The sequence below is a fragment of the Engystomops pustulosus genome, chromosome 4 (assembly GCF_040894005.1).
Source record: "Engystomops pustulosus chromosome 4, aEngPut4.maternal, whole genome shotgun sequence".
Lineage (NCBI taxonomy): Eukaryota > Metazoa > Chordata > Amphibia > Anura > Leptodactylidae > Engystomops > Engystomops pustulosus.
Window position 1 is genome coordinate 194302063 of NC_092414.1, and position 22487 is coordinate 194324549.

The window sequence follows — 22487 nt, forward strand, 5'->3', positions numbered from 1 at the left end:
CCTCCCCCACGTTCACCAACGCATTCCGGAGTAGCATAGAAATGTCATTGGACTAGTCAATCATAGTGGGCGTATCTAAGCCGTGATTTGTAACCACGCCCCTTCCCTCCCCAGACTGAAAAGTTATAAACAAAGAAGGCGGGGTTTGTTCTGCTGTGAAAAGCAGACAGGGAGGCGTGGTCTAAACGTTGATTGGCTCACTGTCTTTCATCCGAGTAATCTGATTGGTGTTGAGTTCCTGACGGGGCGTGGATTGGTGTCCGCCGGACCGATTCTTGCACCCCCGCACATTAGTGTGGCTCAGTTACCGGACGAGACAAGAGCTCCGGGTGTGGAGGAGCTCCCCGGGGGAGGATTGCATTATGGGGCGGCCGGGGATATACGGATTCGTGCTGGTCACTGCTGTGCTACTGAGCCGAGGCGGACGTGTGTATGGTGAGTATAGTGCGCCCTGCTATCCACGTAGTCATGTGCCTGGCTCACTATGTAAGTGCCCCCTGTGTGTATATACGGGACAGTGTCACATGTCGCTGTTCACTCAAAACAAGAAAAAAAAAAGTTTATAAAACTTTTTGCCATGTTAAGAATGTAACCAAAAATGATAACCAAAAATATTAACTTAAAAAAAAAAAAAATTGTCCCATTGTAATGTGCAGTAGGTTGTGATGCAGGGATCAAGGGGTTTTAAGTTTCCCACACATGACAGTGAGCGGAGATTTAGCAGGACCCCTCTGGGCAGGAAGTCATTAAGCGCTGTCTGTAAGGACCACCGTATCCCAGGTGTCCATTCTAATCCCTACTCATTTATACGGGATGACATTCCTATTCCGGGTTCCGTCACCATTGATTGATTCTCTCTAATGTTCTGTAGAACTACAACTCCCAGCATTACACTGACAGCCTCTGACTTACCGGAACGTGATGGGAGTTATCGTTTCGCAACAGTTAGGGAGTCAGGTTGGAGTCAATATTGCTACCAGGCTGTGATTAATCCTGCGTTCCTATAAAATCCCAACGTAGATTAGTTTTATTGTAACTATTTTAATGTTTCTGTATCTTTTTCTGTCGTTATGTTTTGACTCTATAAAGTTTGGAGAGTGTTTTAGTTTTTTTTTTTAATAGCTTTTTATGATGTTTTTGTTACTTCTTTTGACTATGTGTTGTTGTATTGGGATGTTTTATTATAGGATTTGCGCTATATCTTATTTCAGTGGTAATGAGGTGTATTTGTTCTCGGATCTGGTACCCAAAGAGTTGTTGGCGGCCAAAATTGGTTTGACGTGTCCACGGTATATTCTTAGCTCACTATTTTGTCTCGCTAGCCACGTCTGACCCTCTTGTGTAGAGGAATTTTGGCTCGTTGGCTGTATGGAGATGTGGTGGAGCTGAAACTCCATTGTTTGCTTATTGAGTTTACTCTCAGGCCTATGTCAAAACAACAGAGAACACATAGGGATATTCGGATGAGTCACTCAGATCTTCTATATCCCCAAAAAGTGGCTGCGGATTGTGTAAGGGTATTGTTGAGAATCCCTAGTATTTGGGATAAATTGCTACAATCCAATTCTATCTGGATGTGTTGAGCTCGAGGTAATCGACAGATTGTCACGTTTCAGGTTTTTCACATAATTTTTTTGTTTTGCGCTCTACTTTGGGGTTGGATGCAGCTGGTTGTGTGTGATCCTTTGTGCTTTATACATGAGGCTGTTCCTCAGTTGGTACAGATTTTTTTTTTTTTCTTTTCCCTCTTCAATCCCATTTTCTGAATTTTCCCACCCATCCCCCCTCTCGCCCTCTCTCCCTCTCTCCCTCCTCTTTCTCCCTCCAGGCAGAGGGAAGGAGAGGGGGTGGAGGGCAGAGCGTAGTCAGGGAGAGAAGGGACTTTTCTTGTGTGATAACAATTGGGATAAGGGAGAAGGAGGAGGGGGGTAGACGCTTCCCAAACTGCCCCCACAAATCTGTCTGCCACCTCCTGCCGCTCTCTTCTCCCCCTCTCTCCTCCACATCCCTCACCTATTTGTTCTCTCTCAGCTGCTCCATACTTGTCTGCCCGCCTGTCTATCTTGCGTGTCTCTGCCTCCTTTCTGACCCCATTTTTCTTTGCAGAATTTTCCTCTTTGGGTCCCCCCTCCCTTGGCATTTCTATCGCCGTACCCCCACTTTCCCCGCTTCCCAGCTGCTCTTCTCGGCCGCCGTTGTGGGTTTTATGTCTCCTTGTGCCAACTTTTTAGTCTTAAGCTGCTCGTAATTGCTTTTCCCCCGACCAGGCGACGTTCTAAATAGATATGCCAAAAAAAAAAAAAAAAATTGGAGACAAAAAGAACCCAAGGTTCTCTTAGCCTCTTGCAAACTTTATAAATTTCTTGGGGGAAAGTGTAACGAAAAGAACTTTCCACCTAAAGTGGGCAATGATCAATTAGCTATTGGTCATCGCGATCGAGGGTCCATGAAAGCCCTCATCTGGACCAGATCACTTTACCATCCCTTATCTACCTCCACTTTGTGTTGTCACCAGACACTCATGCTTCACATCAATCTGTCTACTTTTCTCAGTGCCCACACCCTCCCCCCATCCCACCAGGCTACATTGGTCCTCTGTTGCTGCCCTTAACCATTCAGTTGCCAGCGGCTGCCTCTGTCTTCTTGCCCTCTGACCTTTGAAAGTTGCCCGCTCCCACTGAGTCTCTTCTTATCTTCATTAACCCCCCCTCCTTTCGTCCGCCACTGTCTGCATCTATCAGTATGCATCCCTGTAGCTCCCTCTCTTGTCTCGCCCTCGTTGGCCTCCTCATGTCTATTCTTTCTCCTCACACTTTCCCTTTCTCTCCTCCCTCTTTTTCTGACTCTTTCTTGTCTCTTCTTTGGGCTCCTCGTTATTCCGTACCCTCTTAGTCTTGCTTTCCCTCATCGCCCCATCCCCCTGCACCATTCTAATCTGGCCGTGCCCACTCTGTTTTGTTCTTGAACCCTCCAGCCCTTCTCCTGTGTGTGTCCACCTACACTAAGCTCGGGTTTTCTTCCCATGTCCTTTTCAGCTTTCTTTTTGTTTAGGCCTTTGTGACGTTTCTCTATTGCTTTGAGGTTCCTTCTTCTGATTTACTTAGGTCATCACTTCTTTGAAAAGCACTTGCTATAGGTTTTCTTTAGAAGAGCAGTTGGTACTTGTTCCTTGGACGTGGTCTGGTGGCATCTTTGTTAAGGTGGTCACGTTTAGATTTGGTAATCTGGACCTACAGAATTTTTGGTGGACAGGCCAACCTTCTAATATAGAAGCATTTTTAGGAATTGTTGATGGCTAAATGAGAATCTGGAGAGTATCAAAAGTGTATGGTCATCAGTGGCTAAGGGGATAACATAATCTTGAGGGTTAAATCTTCATCCAACCTGTAGAAAATAGACCCTACTTGCCTCCATATTGGGTTATCTCTTTCGTAAAAGATTGAGCCCACTTGAGGATCCTCAAGAGTCTGAAGGCCATCTTAAGTTTTGGTTGTAGAAACTTCTACCCATCCTTATGTTTTAATCTCCAATTGACTGGACTCTTCCCTTTTCTAAAGGATAAAATCGTGTCATCAGTCTATTCTGGTGCAGAATAAACCTTATTTTATCTGAGAATGGGTCTTGGTGGGTAACGCCACTGTTTCCAGTTTTCGTAGATTTTATCAATCGCCCCATTATCCTTCCATATCAAAGTGTGTAACGCAAAATTAAACTTTTTTCCATCATTTCCTGCGCGGTTAACTCTTTACGTTGCAGATTTTGGATCCTGTGGCCAAACAATCGGAACGTTGATTCACACGACGGGTCTTTGGGTTTTGGTCTTCTCCATGTTGCTGGCGTGGCATTTCCTGACGCTGTTTGTCCAGCCATTAGCGATTTTTCACAATAAACTTATTAAGGGACTGATAAATCACGGAGCAGATACTCTTTTGTCTCTCTCTGCTGCTTTTCTTTTTTTCCCAGAGTTTCTTATCTGGTATTTGGTTGTTTACTTAAATGACCGCATACATTACACTTATCACTCCTGGGTTTGCATAGGCAGACAAGGCTGAAATGGTCATTTGTAATCCTGGAGAGAAGAAAAAAAAAAAGTGTGTTTGATCTTGGTGCTTGTTCCTCTACAATGGAGAACGTCTTTCTGGGGATGCAGGTGCCCACATAACCCTGCGGTTTCGATGTCATGGTTGGCTCGGCTGACTATGCAATTTCTAAAGTTTGCAAATATTATCTGCTGAAAGTTAAGAAAAAAAAAAAGTTTGGGTGACCTTTAAAGTGGTCGTTATGTTAACACCGGTCTGGATGATTACCTAATGTATTTGGGGTTGTGCAACTTAACCCTGATGTCAGATGTTGAAGAAGAATTGGGCAGATGTATTTTCATGTCTTATCTTTTTGTTCTGAGTAGCGATAAGCTCCCAACAGAGATGTCAAATTAACTTACCTCCCCCCTTTAGAGTGCTGGGAGGAAGGGGTATTGGGAATAGTAATCAAACAAACGTTCATCCATTCCATGGTCAGCTTTACACTTCTTTTGGGTATGTTTTGGAAATGCCACATTGGAGTCCTCAACGTCGTAAGCACTTTTGATATGAGAGACTAAGTTGCCATGTTCCAATCTTAAACCTCTGACTTCAGAGGTCAGCTCACTGGTTAGCAGTACAGCCTTGCAGCGCTGGGGACCTGGGTTCAAGTCCTAATGTCAACATCAGCAAAACATGTTCTCTCTGTGTTTGCGTGGTTTCCTCCCACACTCCAAAACATACTGGTAGGTTGATTAGATTGTGAGCCCCGTTGGGGACAGGGACCAATATGACAAGTTCTGTGTGCGCTATATAAATAAAGAATTATTATTGTTATAATTATGACCTATGAGACAATAAAACCAATGTTTGGGGGAGGATGGGGGATTCCAATCTGAAGAAATCTCTCAATGGAAAACATAACATGGAAAACCTAAAGTAGAATGATTAGTTTTATACATTGTGTTTAGAAGATCATACAGGCCTTTGTCCTAGGGTCCGCATATAGGTTTGATTGAAACATCCAACCATGGATGGTTGGACATCAAGAGCAATAGCTTTCACCCAGGATGTTTTTTATCACCCAAGATCACCCAAATGTTTTTTTTTTTTTAGGGAACAAGCATCTAAATGTGTAGATTTTCTTGTACCCCTAGGCCACATTTTTAGAGGGCATTCACACTGAGCATTTGGTAAGCAGTGGTCTAGATTACTGAGGGTACTTTCATGTCATTTGAGTAGGTGGGGGGGTGTACTAGCTTCAAAACTATCAAATGTTTTTTTTTTTTCTCATTCTTCTTTCACACTAAAATTCAGATACCCCCATGACAAAGCCAACACCATAGCACATAGCCGGGTCTCCTTCCACCTCCATGATATTTTTAGATCTTGTTAAACACCATAGACTTTCTGATATGAGTCGTTACTTTTGGCTATTCAGTTATATAGAGTTCATATGCATAAATTACAAATTTTTTTTTTTTAAATCTATATTTAAATTAACTTTGTACCTAACCCATGAATATGCTTTGACTACATATAGATGACCATCTCTAGATTGTTCTATACTGGGACAAATTATATACTTTTGGGAAATTTATAGTTTTAACGAGGAGTCAAGCCAATAAGCCTGACATCGAATATAACCCTAATCTTTTTGGTTTGGAATGTTAATCCAGGCCATGACTCAAATCCCTATGTTAAAAATTTGATTAACATGCTTGTGTGTTTTTGTATTTTTTTTGTTTTGTACTGGCTTGGTGAAAAATGTTCTTCTCCTCCAACCTTAGGCTCACTTTAAATCCTCCTCTTACATTGCATACAGATCCTCTTATTATTGTGCCTCTCCCTTATATCTGAGCTAAGAGCTACTGTAGATAAGCTCTTCTATCTAGCCTACATTCCAGAAGTGACCTCTTCCTAATATAACTTCAAAAACTTCTCTGGGGCTGCACCTACTTTGTGGAATGTCTAATCTCACCCTGGACACCTGGTATCTGAAGCATAACATCAGAAACATTATAAATTATGATGACATTTATAACTATCCACATATGGCTTTACCTAAGGCTAAGCTAGGACTCTTCATAGTGCTACTGATGGATGATCGGCTGTAGACAACTCGGTGATCTCCTTTGGGCTGTGACTTGATGATTAAAAATCAGTCCGTAGCAGTACAATGCGAGTTTGTAGCCTCAAGGTGGACATACACTTCAGATATCTATCTACTAAACACACGCATGGCCAACAGCGATTTCTCCTTACTCGGCCAAGTGTGTGTATGTTCTCATTGGGCAGAGGTATATTATCACTAATGAGAATGAAAGCATCCCCCTAACCTGACCTATAGTGAGAAGGTTTGGTTTTTAATCAAACATCCTGTACAAGGCCTCTTGTAGGTCATGCTTGCTGTTAGGGGAGCTGCCTTTCAAGCTAGCTAAAAGAGGCTTGGTTTGCCTTATCCCATCCTGTGCATGATCCCATTTAGGAAGTAGAGTGATGGAGGACCGTTCTTGGTGGATGAAAGAATATGAAGAGTCTCGTCTCATAAGGAAGAGGGGTTGCGCCCCTCTTTGCGCTTGTTCCCCGGTGGTTCAACACACGGAGAACTGTGTGCCACCACTCTCCAGGTTTACAGCTCTTATCCCATCCTGGAAATCTTATTTGCATATTTTCCCAGAATCCCCTAGTGTAGCGTCTCCACACGTCGAATGTCTGGTGGTCATAATTGGCAGTCTCCGAAAGGAGAACTCTTACGTCCCGACTATAGTGAGTTGGTAGTCACAAAAGCCAACTCATCTTGCACTCCATTGACTTCTGGCGATTAGGAAGTTTCTTGTTCTTCAGGTCCCTTGCTCTTCTGACTTTTGGATAGAGGATAAATGTCTTAAATTAGAAAATCTCATTAAGGTGGTCTTGCACCTTCATTAGTTGTGGGCCAAACGCCCTCCTCCTAAAATATGCATTAGAGGGTCAGCCAGTCCCACCTAAATCGGCAGGCTTGACCGTTCGGCTTCTAATGTGTTTAACAGTTTTTAATTTTGATCTAAAAGAAACAAAGGCCATTCGATAAAGAGAAGTAAAAATCTTTACCCCCCCCCCCCCTTCTCTTATAAACCTCCACCCATTACTACCTTTGTAAAGGTATAATTTTAGATCCGCAGTGGGGAATTTTATGTATGTTGTAAAAATGTTCCTTATTTCTAACTTTTTTTTCTTATTGTGGCATAGAGTAACGTGCCATGTTTTGCAATACTCGTGAACTAGCATGTTAAATTTCCATCTGTTGCACCTGACATCGGTCTCTTTACATAATATATGATGTCAATATGTGTGTTTATGATGCTCACATAACCCCATGGTGCCATGTTGGGCCATAGAAGTGGATGACACAGATGTTACAATGGGGTCTAGGCCTAAGAGTGTTGAATGAAGGCAACTTTGGTATTGGTATTGTGGTGTCATAGCTTGGCTATTGCAGGCTAAGTTTTGGGGGTCCAGGATTAGAAACAGACTGTATGTCTTTCAAAAACATCATCACGTGCTGTGCTTGGGATGTAGCTTGGCTCCTTTTAATAAATAGAGCTGAAATACCCAACAGAACCTCGAGACTGATGTGGTGCAGTACTCTAGAAACCCTTTAATAACCCCCATGGTTAGTTGCAAGATTATCCCAACCGTATGGGAAAGAACACGGGGATCTACCTTCATGGCCGATATTCTGTTGGGTTGCATGCTTTATTGCTGGCTCCATTGCCAAAATATTTAAAGTTCTGTTCGTAGTGATGGTTAAAGGGGTATTCTCGTCTGGGCACTCACATTCATTTTGATAAATCTTCCATATATAAACATTTCTTCAATTGGATGTTATTAAAAAAATGTTCCTGTGTGAAGATAATTTCTCATAAACATAGCCATGTTGTCCCTTAGAAACGAGATGGCTTCCTCGGATACGACCACCTCTGCCTGAGAGATTTCATATACAAAACCTTTTTGTTTCTTTGTGCAATGTCTGGGAGTTACTGCAGGTCCTACAGCCATCCTGTGGTAATGATCGCTGAAGCCAGGTGGTCCGGCAGGACTCTATAGCGCATGTCTGGCCACCGCTGCCAGAGTGTGAGGTGGTCGTATCCGAGGAAGCTGATCTCGTTTCTAAGGGACAACATGGCCACATTTATGAGAAATTATCTTCACACAGGAACATTTTTTTTAATAACATCCAATTGAAGAAATGTTTATATATGGAAGATTAATGGAACTGAATGTGAGTGCCCAGACGAGAATACCCCTTTAACTAGCCACTGATGTAGATTATAGTCAACCATCCGAATTCATGGCATGACCACCACTGGTACCACCCAAATGTACTATTTTGTAAAGCCTTTGGCTTCTAGTTAATGATTCTATGTTAGAATTCCCCTCAATATTGTCCATCAAGATATAGATAGGGGTTGCCCTACGACACCAAAAGTCACTACAGAAAAGATGAAAAACTGTATGGTGGACCTCTATCTCTATGGTAAGTTTACACACAATCTCTTGCCTGGTAGTGACACAATGCCCACACCAGATGCTGTCCTACTTTCTCATTGACTGGCACAGAATACTAATGTGCAGCAGTAGTACACTGGTATTCTTCAAGGTTTTTTTTTTTTTTCCCTCTTCAGAATTCTGCCTTCTCAAGTTTTTTCAATCCATAAGTTCTTCTTGCTGCCCCCATGAGCACAACGGGCATGCCAGTACAGTGCAACTCTTTTTAATTCGCTGTCTCAAGTTCTGGGTCATCCTTGGTCCTCCTTTCAGAAGGTATAGATGAGTTGCAACTCTAAAAATAACCTCATAAATTGATTTAGTATCTTGAAGGAAAAGCAAAGAAAAAAAAAACTGTTGGGAAATGGTACTTCCCCTTTTTGGTTGGTAAACACAATAAAGGGGTAATAATATTTTATTTTGGCTTTTTATACATTTGTTATGCCAGGTCTTGACTGACGGGTATATGACGGCTATATTAAATAAATAAAAAAAAAAGCAGAACTATCTGAAATTAGCCAATCTAATGAAGCTACGGAAGAGATTTAATCTCTAATATGCTTGGACATTGGACAAGCTGCAGTGCAAAAAAAAAAAAATAATTTTTTTTCCTTGGTCTGTTTTTGTAAAAAAAAAAAAAAAAAAAAAAATTCTATGGTCTTCAAAAGCATTTAGACCTGATCATGTAGCTCATGTTGTCCTGATTTTGAAAATTTGGTAGTTTATGTCCCACACCTAATCTGCGTCCCCATGAACTACTTAGACGAAGGAATGCTGGGAGTCGGCACCTTTTGGTGGCTCTAATGGTTGCCATGTTGATTTGATTCATCCTTTTTAGAATGACTGAGCAGGAGACAATTTTAAAGGGTATATCCATAGGTGGCATATTGATATTGTGTAAAATCTTTTATTTGGGTGTAGACCATAGTCCATCATTCTCTCTCCTGTTCCCAGGAAGAAGTGAGAACTTTAAACAAAAAAAACCCCCAAAAAACCTTTTCACCATACTTAGTTGGCCCCGTTACTGTTTGTGGCCAACCATGTGGTTGGCTGAATAAAGGCGAACCATCAGACGTGGCATTGTGTGGACCTTGCCAATAAAACATTGGTGTCACTTTTTTTAAATCGATGTCCATACAACACCTTTTGGGGCATATACTGGCGATGGTGGATGTCGCTTTGGGGAAATATTTAGTATTTTCATGAGCACATGTTCTTTTATCCCAAAGAGCAGCTGGCTTATTTCCTGAGAGGAATCGGTTTTGATGTTCCGGCTACTAATTTCTGTAGGCGTATGTTAGGGCCCCCAGAAAAGCGCCCCATGGGCTGTTGTCTCAGCCAGCCAGAGGATAAGTTGTTTTGTACAACATCTCTCCAACCCCCCCCCCCCCCTCCTCTTTCTTTTGAAAGAATTAAAGTAATGTATTCGACCATCTTGGCTGGGATCCATATTGTTGCCTGGTGCCAGCTCATCTTATGTAGCATGGGCGCCCCACATTTTTAGTTTTGTGCAGTGAGCGCTCCGTTAAGCATTAGTTGCTATGGCTACACTTTTTTTGGCCTCATCTAGGGCAACTCAATCTTGCTTCCCGCTAGTCTTTCTGAAAACACCAATAACATGCATGAATAAACTTAATAATTGACTGACTTCTTTTTGGATCTGTACCTCTTTGCTGTTTTTAAAGGCTAACCTCACTTTAAGTCTAAAAACTTTGGATTGACTTCGATACCGGTCTCGCCCAACGTTGCTCCAAACGGGGCTCAGAAAACTGAGATCTGAGCTACTTGTTGTCCTTGTGCCTGTCTGAGGAACAAAGAAATCCTGATGGCCATCAGTGGATTTATTTCCTTAAAAATAGTGTCTCCACAGATTCAAAACAATACTATATATTTATTGCTTGACTAAACTTTTTTATTTTGAAGCCAGTAGAAAAAATCCAATGGTTTTGTAGCAATGAAAATTTGCTGTAATGGCTAAATTAAGATAAATCAATATTGTCTTGCTGGATATCTTCTCCAGCCCTTGGAATAATTGGCCACTTTCCCCACAGCCCTTCCACCCCCCCATGTGTAGTTCCTGGTATTTTTTGTAGAGGAACATTGACATGTACTCTTCTGATCTGATCCCGTAAAACCGACTTGAATAGGTTATCCTCTTGATGGCTCTTCATGAAGTATTTATAGTTCCTCTGAATGAGGAACCATAAATACTTTTCCCTCCGAATGAGGACTCTAAGTCTTGTTTATTGGCCTTATGAAGAAGCCCAAGCATTTTTTTTTTTTAAGATAAGTGCCCAAAATTGCACTGAAATTTAGTCTTCGAGGACATACATTCTCATGGAACATACTATGGAGTGTGTAGGAGATGGTGGTGGAGCCATAGATGCTATCAAATGTCCGCTACCTCATGGCCACCCATAAGGTAGACCAGGTTTTTGTAAGCCTCGTCTGTTTTTTTATGTAACAAAATATATTTAGATAATCTACACATCTATCTAGGAAGTGGTTTCTCCACTTGAAGTCTTTCCGACCCCCAACAGGTTGTATTTGAAGAATTAATTTGGTATTACACAGGTGGTATTCCTTTTAGACCATCAGTCATTAGCATCGGCGTTCCTGAGGTCTTCAAATCTTGGCCTATCATGAGGTGGTCTGTTTAAAGAGTTTTTTTTTTACTCCAGATCATTTTATAGGGATAAAAATCAATCTTCTCGTAGATCAAACCTGAGAGTTGGCCAGGGCCCTTTGTGCCGTTTATCACCACTTCCTATAAACCTAGCACCATGTCGGTATGTTTTTAGAGGAAATAGAGCGTCGGTGAGTACTAATAATTCTGAGTCTGCGTTTTCAGGAAATCCAGTCATCATATTTTAATTTTAATCTCTCCCCATCAGTATATGACAGCGAGCGTCACACAGATGGGGAGGGCCCATTGAAAATTGAGTAACAGCTGGCTTCCTGTTACAGTCTGTCCTCATTGTGTAATGCCCTGCGTGTATTTATATGTGATCACATTTTGTTTTCCACCTATTTGCCATGATATTGGCATTCCGTGGGCATCGGATGCAGTTTTTTGGGGTCACTGGAGCTATGGACTGCTTAGTTGGTCAGGGACTCTTGCGGGCAGCCTGGAGATGGAGGGCGGGCCGGGGGCGAGGGTGATACCAGACTGGTGGTTTACAGCTGAGCAGCAAAGAACAATTGGCATTGAGTTGGAGACACAGGCCTTTTTTTGTGAGGCCGTGCACACTACAAGAATGCAAAATGTGAACTTTTTTTCATATGGAGAAGAGTATGGTGAAAGCTACAGATGTTTTACCGAAATCGTGTTCTGGATTATTGAATGGTGTGCCAGATAATCGGGTATCAAAATGAGTTGGACGTTAAAAATTTCAATGAACGATTTTATATATATTTATAAGGTGCTTCTATGATATTCAATAATCAATATAACCAATCACCTTACAGGGTTTTTATTCCTTGTTGTTTGTCTGTGTAACCATTGTCTCCCGATGATTCACGTTAAGTCGGTCGGTTCTGTTCTTAAGAACATCAGTCGCTGACACTCCTATTGAGCGGCCATATTGTAGGCCGACAAAGCACCATATATACTCGAGTATAAGCCTAGTTTTTTAGCACAAAAATGTGCTGAAAACCCAAACTCGGCTTATATTCGAGTAAAAAAATATGTATCAAAACTCACCTTTCCGGTTTCCCTGCTGCTGACTATATACTAGGGCAGGGGGCTGGCTATATACTGGGGGATATGGGCTGGCAGGCTATATACTGGGGGGCAGGTGCTGGCTATATACTATGGGTCCGGCAGGCTATATACTGGGGAGGCTGTGACCAATGCATTTCCCACCCTCAGCTTATACTCAAGTCAATAGGTTTTCCCAGATTTTTGTGGTAAAATTAGGGGCCTTTTTTTCTTTATTCTATTTACTAATTTTGTTACCCAGATCTTCTCCAGTCGTTTATAATGTATATAGTCCCAGCTTGTCTAGGTGACGGGTTAACCAGTAGAGCCATGAGTCAGTCGTTGACTCGTCGCTGGTAGAAGCTCATTAGAGACGTCACCGCCCTGGATTGTTTTTATTACAACATCTATTCATCAATAAAAATGCAGCAAATAATTGAGTCCAAATTTTTGCCACCTTGGCCCACATTTATCGTAACTGGTTCAGTCTGTACTATGTGCAGTTTGCCTGTGTAGTCTGCAGGGGGCGCCAGATTAATCAAAACTGGCGCACGGTCTTCATGAATCTGGTGCCCCCTGCACTGCGCACCATTATTTTTTTTTTGGGGCACTATGTTCATGCTGCAGATTTGTGGAGCACGTCAGTTATAAATGTGGTGCAAACTCCGATAAAGCAGTAACTTGCGCCTTTAGGTGCACATTTTTCGTGTCTTGTCTTGTCGGACACAACACAAAACTGGGGCAAACACTTTATAAAGACATGTACAGGGCGTTCAGTGAAAACTCTTTACTATAGGTGGGTCTTTGAGTCCATTGAAATTTTGGTGTAAGGCAGTCAGGACAGCTGTTTGTACTTGGGATTGTGTGTCTGTTTGGTGGTTGTGTCTAAGGTGACCATTTTGTGGGTAAATATGAGCATATCCTAATAGAATAATAAAATATATCTTTGTTGGTATATCTATAGTGCGATGGCTCTTATCCTGTTGAGACTGTTGGAATTCCTAGAACTACTGCTTTAAGAGCAAGAAAAATTGCAAAATTGTGGTTATTTTGATTCGTACTTCCTGCCAGATGTCGCCCTGTTTTATTTATTTATTTTTTTCTTTGTGACCTCACTTTGTGGATAGCGTTTTTACACACAATCGGCATCATCTAGCACCGTCACAATTATTCGCCATGAAAAATATCTTTGATATTTACCTTTTTTGTTTATTGTTGAGTAATAGGCAATTTAAAAAAAAATTGAAAATAATGTATATTATTTTTTAATTTTTTTTTTTTATAAAGTTTTCAGTAAAGGAATGTGGCCTTTCCCAAATAGTGGAGGAAAAGTCGCTAGGTGTGCTTGTGGTGGTTTTTTGTTTTTGGTTTGTGTGGTGTTGTGTTTGTTTGTTGTGTTTTTTTTTTTTTTTTTTAAATAATTTGTTAAATTTTCTAGTTTTTATTGACCTCCCCCGATATATCTTTCCATTCTTACATCTGTCCTTCTGTTCTTGTCCGAATGTTTGTCATTAGGCTTTGGTCACTCTGTCACCATTGTTGTGTTAATGGACAATAAATAAATTGCGTCCTGCCTCTGACCTTTCTTGCACCTCAGCCCTTTTATTTTGGTTCCATTCCTTACCTTACCCCTGCACTCATGTGACCTTTTTTTGCTCTTTTATTACCCTTATTAATCCTTCATCACTTACGGAACGGTGGCCTCATCCGTCATAGATATGGACTTCCACTTGATCATTATCAAAAATGGTGTTTTTAAAAAAAAAAAATTTTTCTTCTTTTTTGTTTGTTGCGAAACCATGCCCGGTCAAGTAGCGAAGAGATAAAAAAGTGGAAGCCTAGCATGAAGGCACCAACCTTAAAAGACTATTAAAAAGACAGAGAAACTTCTAGAAACTTGAGTTTCTATTCCAGCTTTCTGCCGTAGAAGCCCCAATAATTGTCCCTCATAGTCTGCCTGATCTGTGGAATACTCTTCTGACGAGGACATGCTCTACCTTTAACGGATCGGTCACATGGTTTGCCATCGCATAAAGTGCAGCTGGGTGCCACCCATATAGTAAAACTGAAACACGTGACTGGATTTCACCGTTGTGGTCATCGGCCTGTAGGCCCAGTATCAGTAGGTCTTGTAGGGTAAGTTGCTTCCACAGTAAAGCATTGACTTGCTGTAGTTGTTGTATAGTTCAGTTTTGTGACCCATTGAGGTCCGAATTTCTTCACAGAATCCTCGTTCTTAGTATGAATAAGTAGGGGTTTGGAAATAAGTGGGGTGCAAGGTTTTAAAGCTGTAGCTGGTGTCTACCGTTTCTGCCTTTACTGGCCCAATTGGATGCAGCAATGCTAAGCATTGTCCATGTAGACATCCCCCTCTAAAGGGCATCTTCCACCAGGATGAAGGACTCAGGGGCTCCATAGGTGTAAATGGAGCTTGGAGCCCCTCAGGTTAATTTGCATACAGTACTTCATCCTGGTGGTAGATGTCCTTTAGGCTGTTTGGTCCACAATTCATGGCCACCATAAGGATCTTGCTTTCGAATCCCAATTCCAGATCCACTAACCTAGTTCCCAATCCTTTCTTCTAATTTTGCATGCCAAGAAAAATCTAAGTTTTTTTTTTTTTTTTTTTTTTTTTTTTCTCTCATCCTTTGAATTTATATTAAAAAGGGGGGTGGGCATTTTCTTTTGTCTTGTATGGCAGAAGAGAGAAAAAAAAAATTCTTCCCAAATTAGATTTCCCTTGACCTCACCCCCAGTAACACATTCCTTCAAATTCCTGATGGGATATGTCTGGCAGACATGGAGTTAAATAATTCTGAGCTGTATTCCCTTATTAATTCCAGCCCCCCCCCCCTATAGTCTGATGGGGAACAATACACACGTCCGTCTTCTATGGGAATGTTTCCCTCCCCTATAAAAGCCTGTCTGGGAAAGCAGGAGGAGGGGAGAGGGCGACTCAAATTTCTCATGGAGTAGTGGATGGTTTTTATATATGGCTTTTTTTTTTTTTTTCCCTTTCCTCCCCTTCTGGCATTTTAATGAGGACCTTGGGTATAGGGGGAAAGAAAAGACCCTATTGAAAGAGATGTGGGAGAGAGAGGAGGGGAAAAAAATCTTCAAGATGGAATAGGAGCTTTTCGGCAAGCTGCATCTACAAGCTGTGGCGGCAAAGGTCGGAGGGGGGGGGGGGAAATAAAAACCCTGTAAAAGCTAAATCCTATAGCTGAGGCGAGTATAATCTTCTGAGGTAATGTATCTCAGAAGACGTCAGCACTCAGACGTGACTTCTTTATTTTTTTTTTTTTCCCCCATTTTAGCCGACGCATGGGCAACATAGTAGAGTTTTGGGAATTTCTTTACGGAAGCGAAAAGCCTAGAAGCACATGGTTAATTCTGTAAAAGAGAAACTTTTTGTATGACTTTAATGGCTGCTCTGAAACCCACAAAATCATATAAGAAAGGCAGAACCAGAGTTGCTAGAAACCACAGGTTTTGGAGGGAGGGGGGGGGAAGGCATCAAAGGGGACTTTCATTTTTACCATCATGTTCTGGTCTTTGATTCTGCCCCCCCCCCCCCATTTAGGGAGTAAAAAAAGAAAACTTTTTTTACGGTTGTACTTTTTTTTTTCTTCTGCTTTGGCATAAGGACGACTAAAGACAAAGAAAGTTGCTAAACTCAGCTTTTTTTTTTTTTTTTTTTTTTTTTTTATCCTGAGGCCATTTCAGAGTTTTCTGTCCATAATTATTCCACCATCTAAAATGGCTGCCAGGTAGATGGGAGAATTAAATATCTTGGTGCTTTCATTTCATTTTTATTTCACTTTTATTTTTTTTTTCCTAAGAAAATAAAATTTAATGTATAATCAAATGACTCATTTTTTTTTTTTTCAGTTGATTTTATTACTTAGTTTTTCCTTTGCTTGCGCTTTCATCTTGGTGATCTTTTCTCGTCTTTGTACATATCCACCCTCCTCCACTTACACGAGCTTCACTTCCCTTTCTTTCCAGACACCACCCTTCGCTCTTCACCGTTCTCCCCCCTCCGTGCTGTACATTCATCTTTATTACTTTCACAGTTAAATTTTTTTTTTTAAAACCTCTTATTCTGAAGCAGTAAGGGTACATTTCATGGGGGTGTGTAATGTGATCCAGAGAAGGAAAAAAAAAATGTCAGAGAAGGACAGACGTTCATATGGTGAAGGATAAGCTGTGAATGTTGAGGGTGGAAATCCCAGTGAAATGGTTGTCTTGTAAAAGTGTAGAAAAAACAAAAAAAATTTCAAGACACTTTTGTTTCCTTAAAGGCGCTGCTGATAGAAAGGCGCTGCAGATAATGTACATAAACACATTTTTGGGAGGTTCTGCTCCATCATCCTATTGTACAACTCTTCTCTTCTGCGTGACTTGGCTGATAATGGGGGACAATAAATGGGCATCCGGATGATTGAAGGTATATTTACCATAGACTTTTAGGTGGAGCCATCTGACAGACTCCCAAGGATGCTGTCATGGAAGGTGGAGTCGGACAGGTTGAAGCCTATTTAGTCATGGGGTGATATATGATGGCACATGGCAGCACACAGGAGAAGAGGAGAGGGGTGAACGCTGCCCGCCCCTCTCCATAGAGCTTTATGGCGCACGGTGCCGTAATACTGGAAAAGATCGGACATGTCCTATCTTTTCCCGGGCACGGAACGGTACGGTGCTGCACTCTACCGCTCCATATTGCGTATGATAGGCTTGCCTACAGAAATGGGTTTTAAGAGCACGTTTTGGAGGTTGGGTATTAGTCTGATAGTCCGGGGAAGGGCATTCTAGAGAATTGGTGCTGCTCGGGAGAAGTCCTGGAGATGTGTGTGTGTGTGTGTGTGTGTGTGTGAGGGGTTCTAATTAAGGTAGTGATTGAACTAATATTACCTGCAGATCGAAGAGCACAGGTTGGGTGATGGACAGACAGAAAAGAGAGATAAGGAGGTGCAGCATTATGCAGAGCTTTGTGGATGAGGGTTATTTTAAACTGTATTTGTAACCAGTGCAGTGACTGGACCAAACTGGAGGCATCTGTGTAGCATTTGGTCCAAAAGAGATGACTCCTGTACTGTTTAGAGAACCACTTTGAGTCTGGAACCTGGGGGAGTTTTCTGTGTAGGGAATATGGTCAACATGGTCCTTAATACTCACATCCTTACTCAACCATGGCCATACACTTTCAGTAGTTTGGAGATCTGCAAATATGTTTTGGGATAAGGAAAACCTTCAAGTTGTCAGTCGAGATCTTTTGTGTGCACTTTCTCATGGACGTGCAGTTATTGTTAAAAAAAATGGAACAGGCCTGAGGGTAATAGACTTTGGGACATAACTTGTATCTCTAGGGAACAAGTGATTGAACTTGTTGTTCAACTTCATCTATAATGAAAGGTCTCCTATACTCAAAATAAGTAGGCTTGTCTTGGTCTTCAAGATGGCTGCTGTTCAATGCTCATTTGACAAATGGGCTTCTTTTCTGGCGTAAACACCTTGGTTACGCTTGGGTGTACTTGCATTTTTGTGGTTCAAGGGTGACCAGTTGACCCAGACCCTTCTCCAATCTTTCTTTTTTTTTTTACATGGAGTCTGGAGAACACGGTAGGTCGTTAGTTACACCCTAGTGTGTGTAAGGGCACCTTTAGGCTACTAGGACCTCCACCAGTTAAGATCTAGATTGCTCCATTCTAAGGTCCTTGATGCAATGGAACAGTTTTTTTTATTTTCTACCCAGTATATGTTGGTGCTCTACAAGATGAAGAAACTCAATATAAATCTTGGTCGTCGCTGCCTTTAAAATCTTTTTTTTTTTTTTGAATGAAACACTTGCTCCCTTTTTGTCTTCTGACGGAATTCAATGGCTTTTCGACCCAATTTTGTTGACTGTTGGTCACAAATGGAGTCCTCAAAGTAATACTTTGTCTTGTTGAGTACGATGGCCGTTCATGGTGAAGGTCCCGCCTTACTTGGCGTTTTATAGAGTCATTAATAAATATTCAGTTTTGTACTCTTGGGATATTTCTGAATCTGTTAAAAATTTACATGGGAACTTTCCGAAATATATCCTCAAATATGTTTTTGATTATCAATTTGACTTTGTCCCAAAAAGTATAAGCTCTGTAACGGAAACCAATCATGGTAGTAATCTTTGTAATATCGGATGTCAGATTTGTGTTGCTTCATACACTGGAGAGGAGAAAAGTTAAGCTGTTTTTAATTTATTTTTGCATTGAATGTATTACAACAATGATTCAGACCACTGAAAAATGAATGAGTAAATGAGTTTTTGAAAACTGTATCCTAATAAGGAAATCAGAAATCTAAAAATTTCGAACGGATGATGACTGTCACTCAACCCTCGTTCCCTGATGCAGCTTATTTCATTAATTACGTCTTTTTGTTTTAAATTTTTTTTTTTCCTTTGCCTCCCCCCCCTTTCATTCTTTGCTCTTCCCTCCACCTGCAATTTCGCATCCCCCAGCTGACTCGACTTGGCCCCGATGATCACTTGGGTCTTTGTATTCAGTCACCAGACTGACTTTTTTTTTTTTTTTTTTCTTTTTCGTTTTTATATTAACATTTTCCCTCAATCTTCACACATTTGCACATTTTTATGTCTCTGCCACAATACTTGCCGATTTTCCCCCTGCCTGACTCTGTATGTTCAAATTGGCTGATTTCAAGTACCATAAACAGTTTCTCAATCTGGGTTTTCCATATTTTTTAAAAATATTTTTCAATATAAACATTTGTAATTCTTCATTTGTCCTGTTGAGGTGCTGTGGTGATAGTAAAAAAAAAAAAGTTGATGCCAATTTCTGACCTCCACTGGAGGTCTAAACATAGGGTCTGCCTGTGATCTGCACAAAGTTGAGGCTCTTCTTGGGGGAAAGAACAAAAACAATGACGATCCCTTTAAAAATAAAAAAAAATAAAATAAATCTTTTGAAGGCAAAAGGCGTGTATACATTCTTGGATGCATGAAAGCCACTTTAAATACATCTCTATCATCTATTGATCTCAACTTCTTGCCACACATCAGTGCACAGAAACATGTTCACGCCGATACCTCGAGCTTTTATCATCACACTTTGCTTACTACATTGATTGCTTCACTACACACCTTTAAATTTTAACCTTTTGTATGCTCTATAGTTTGGGATTTTTGAAAAATATTTTGTTTGTATGATCCTCAAAAAAAACAAAAAAAACCCCACATCCACACCTGATGTAACAAAATTTGGTGGGAAAGTTATTTACTTTTGCCTCCGTCGTGTGGCACCAGGTTTTATTGTGTTGTCGGTTTGTATTACCGGCGTGTTGTTATGCTTTTAAGCAGGCGTTGGTGTTGGATGTCCCGTGTAGTAAGATTTTTGTTTTGCTTGTGCTAGAGGCCAGTCTTAAAAGCATAACCCTGTGTCAGAAAAAACCTATGGATAGAGTAACACCTCCCTGGCCTAATGGGATGACAATAGGCTTGACGCAGCCTTTGTCCCGTCTCAATAGTAGGTATGTGTCTAGGATTTCAGGTGAACACAAACCACAAAACTAAAACCCCACCCGTAATTTTTGTATCCCCGTAAATAATCTGAGGAGGTGTAACATTCCCACGGTTCCCCACCCGAAAACAAAACAGAGAAATTATTACTGTACTGTCCCATTAACCCTGTCTGAGCATGACTTGCTGCCGTTTTTATGAGTGTTGACTACTACTTACAGCATAATGGTCATCATCATTTTGGGTGGAAAACTTTTTTATGTATTTTGATGTTCTTGGGATGGGTTGGGGGAGTTGTTCATTGTTAAATACACATGGTTATTTATTGGCAGTTGTCTACAACTTGGGTTATTTTTTTTTTTTTTGTATGTAAGTAAGTGAGATCTCATGGCCTTCAGCCAAAAATGATATCTAAAGTCACCTAGATGTATTCTCAAGAGGAACCAAATCCAAAGTTTTTAAAAAAAAAATCTGAGTGCTCCATTTCTTCTCTAACACGAGAGATATGATATGTTTGGACATGTATATAGCGACATTTTGGATGCTCTTATTTTAAATTTTTTTTATTTTTGACATTTCTTCAGATTTAGACATCAGGGTCATTGTAGGCTGTAGACATGAAGACCTCCCATTGACTTTGGGCAGACTGGGTTATAGTGACCCGTTCCTTAGAACTTATTGCAGATATTTGACTTGGGATCCAGATATTCTAAGGAATTTTTTTTTTTTTTCTTTTTTTTTGACTGGATGAGAACAATTTAGTTTGATGGCTGACAGCTGAATGCCTTCGGTTTAGATACGGTGATCGCCACATTAGGGCCTGTCTGACAAAACCCACTTTTCGCACGCCCAATTGGCTTCAGTCACAATGACAGGCGTTATTGTCCATCGAGAGCGATCCCGTTAGATGATTTGAATACTCCGATGTTTGGTCGATCCATGTAAAACCAACATTCTTTTGGATTAACACTTGATTTTACACATTTTAAAAAAAATTGATTTTGATATATTAAATTTTTCCCTTAATAGTAATCTTTTATAATACATTTTCTACATTTTTTTTTTTTTTTTGCAGATTTTTTTTTTTTTTAATTTTTTGTTTAAATATAATTGTTTTGTCCTTCACAGGTTTCCAGTGTCTTGATACCTACAGACCATGTCTCAACGGAGCAAAATGTACAATGTATTCAAATGGAGAAGCCTCCTGCATGTAAGTAGTAACCCTGTGGGTGCACTGTGTTTAAAAATCCTAGACTCAATGTTTTGTAGGACATCTTGTGAGGAAGAAGTAAAACTAGCATTATGTGTGGGGCATTTATCTTACCAGACTTGCCTTTTCTGTTGAAAATCATCTTCAAAATTAATTTATTAATTTTTATGCAAATGAGCTGCTCCGTGCACCATAGGAGGGGCCGTACCTGCTGATGCACCAGTTTATTTTTTTTTTTGTGCCACAGTTTTTAGTTGTTCTGGGAAAAGTGGTAGAGTTTGTTGGTGGCTCAGCAGTCACTGCCATGCCACTGGTCCACTGAGCTAATTTGCATAATCCTAAAAATTGTACATTTTCTTTAATATAACTAATCACAGAGAAATGGCAAAAGTATCTCTGTAAGGCTACATTCAAGCGATGTATGCCCGCCATTCCGTAGTACAGCGGGCATACATCGACCCCTGGGAGAGGAGACCGCTGCTCACCCCCGCCTCTCACCATAGTTACCTAGGACCTGGTGCCGTATTCCGTCGAACGATACGGAGGCGCACGTGTGCTGCACCGTACCGCTCCCATATGGTGCCGTGAGGCCATTGCAGTTTATGGGGGGGGGCGTATATAGGCCCCACCCCCCCCCCCCCCATACGTTCATGTGAATGTAGCCTAAAGCTTATAAAATACTCTACACAATATTGGATTTACTTACCGGGTGCTCTGTGAAGTTGTCGACTTTAAAGAGCACCTGCCAGCAGAAATTGAACTAATAAACCACTACCAGTATATTGTCAAGCATCTGAATACCTTCTAGATCAGGTCTCTTTCATGGCCCAGCGTGGTGGCATCATCCAGAAAATCTACTTTTAAGTAAGTATAAATTGATTGTATAAAGTCAAGGAGGCGGAGATTTTAACACTGAAGTCAAGCTCTCTTTCTCAGAACGTCGCCTTTGTTGTAGTGAATGGTCCAGATCTCCAAAAGTCCTTTGCATGATGTCACAGGGGAGGAGGCATTCTGAGGCAGGGAGAGCTTGACTTCCATGTTAAACTCTCCGCCTGCTTGACTTTATACAACAAATTTACATCTTGCTTCTAAATTGATTTTGTAGTTGATGCAACCATGCAGAGCCATGAAAGAAACATGATCTGGAAGGTGTAAAACTGCTAGACAACATGCTGATATTAGTTTATTAGACTAATTTCTGACAGGTTCCCTTTAAGCCCCATATGTCGATGTAGCTGAGCTTCAGGCACAGCCTATGTACAGGCGTAGTGCTGTTTCGGGCAAAAAGCAGCCATGTTTTCCTAATCCTAGACAACCCCTTTATAAGGAAGCGTGTGTAACCTTGTTCCTTTCAGTCCCTTTGTTGGATTTTGGGTTATGTAAATTAGAGCAAGAATTCCAGATATGGATGTGAAATGAAATTTCTTGTTTTATTAAATCATTGGAAATTTTTTTGGCTTTTTGGTTACCTAACCTAGCGGTGTGTGCGCCAAACAGGGAAGAACT

At 41.0% G+C, this 22487-nt stretch overlaps 1 protein-coding gene across 1 annotated transcript in view; it reads left to right on the plus strand.

Moving 5' to 3' along the window:
* Window positions 1-294: 294 nt before the first annotated feature.
* NOTCH3 (notch receptor 3) overlaps window positions 295-22487 on the plus strand; it is a 47475-nt gene continuing 25282 nt past the window's right edge. The window contains exons 1-2 of the mRNA XM_072149218.1: window positions 295-435; window positions 20900-20981. Of these exons, the coding sequence (XP_072005319.1) occupies window positions 363-435; window positions 20900-20981 (155 nt within the window). The 5' untranslated portion in view covers window positions 295-362. The remainder of the gene's footprint in view (window positions 436-20899; window positions 20982-22487) is intronic.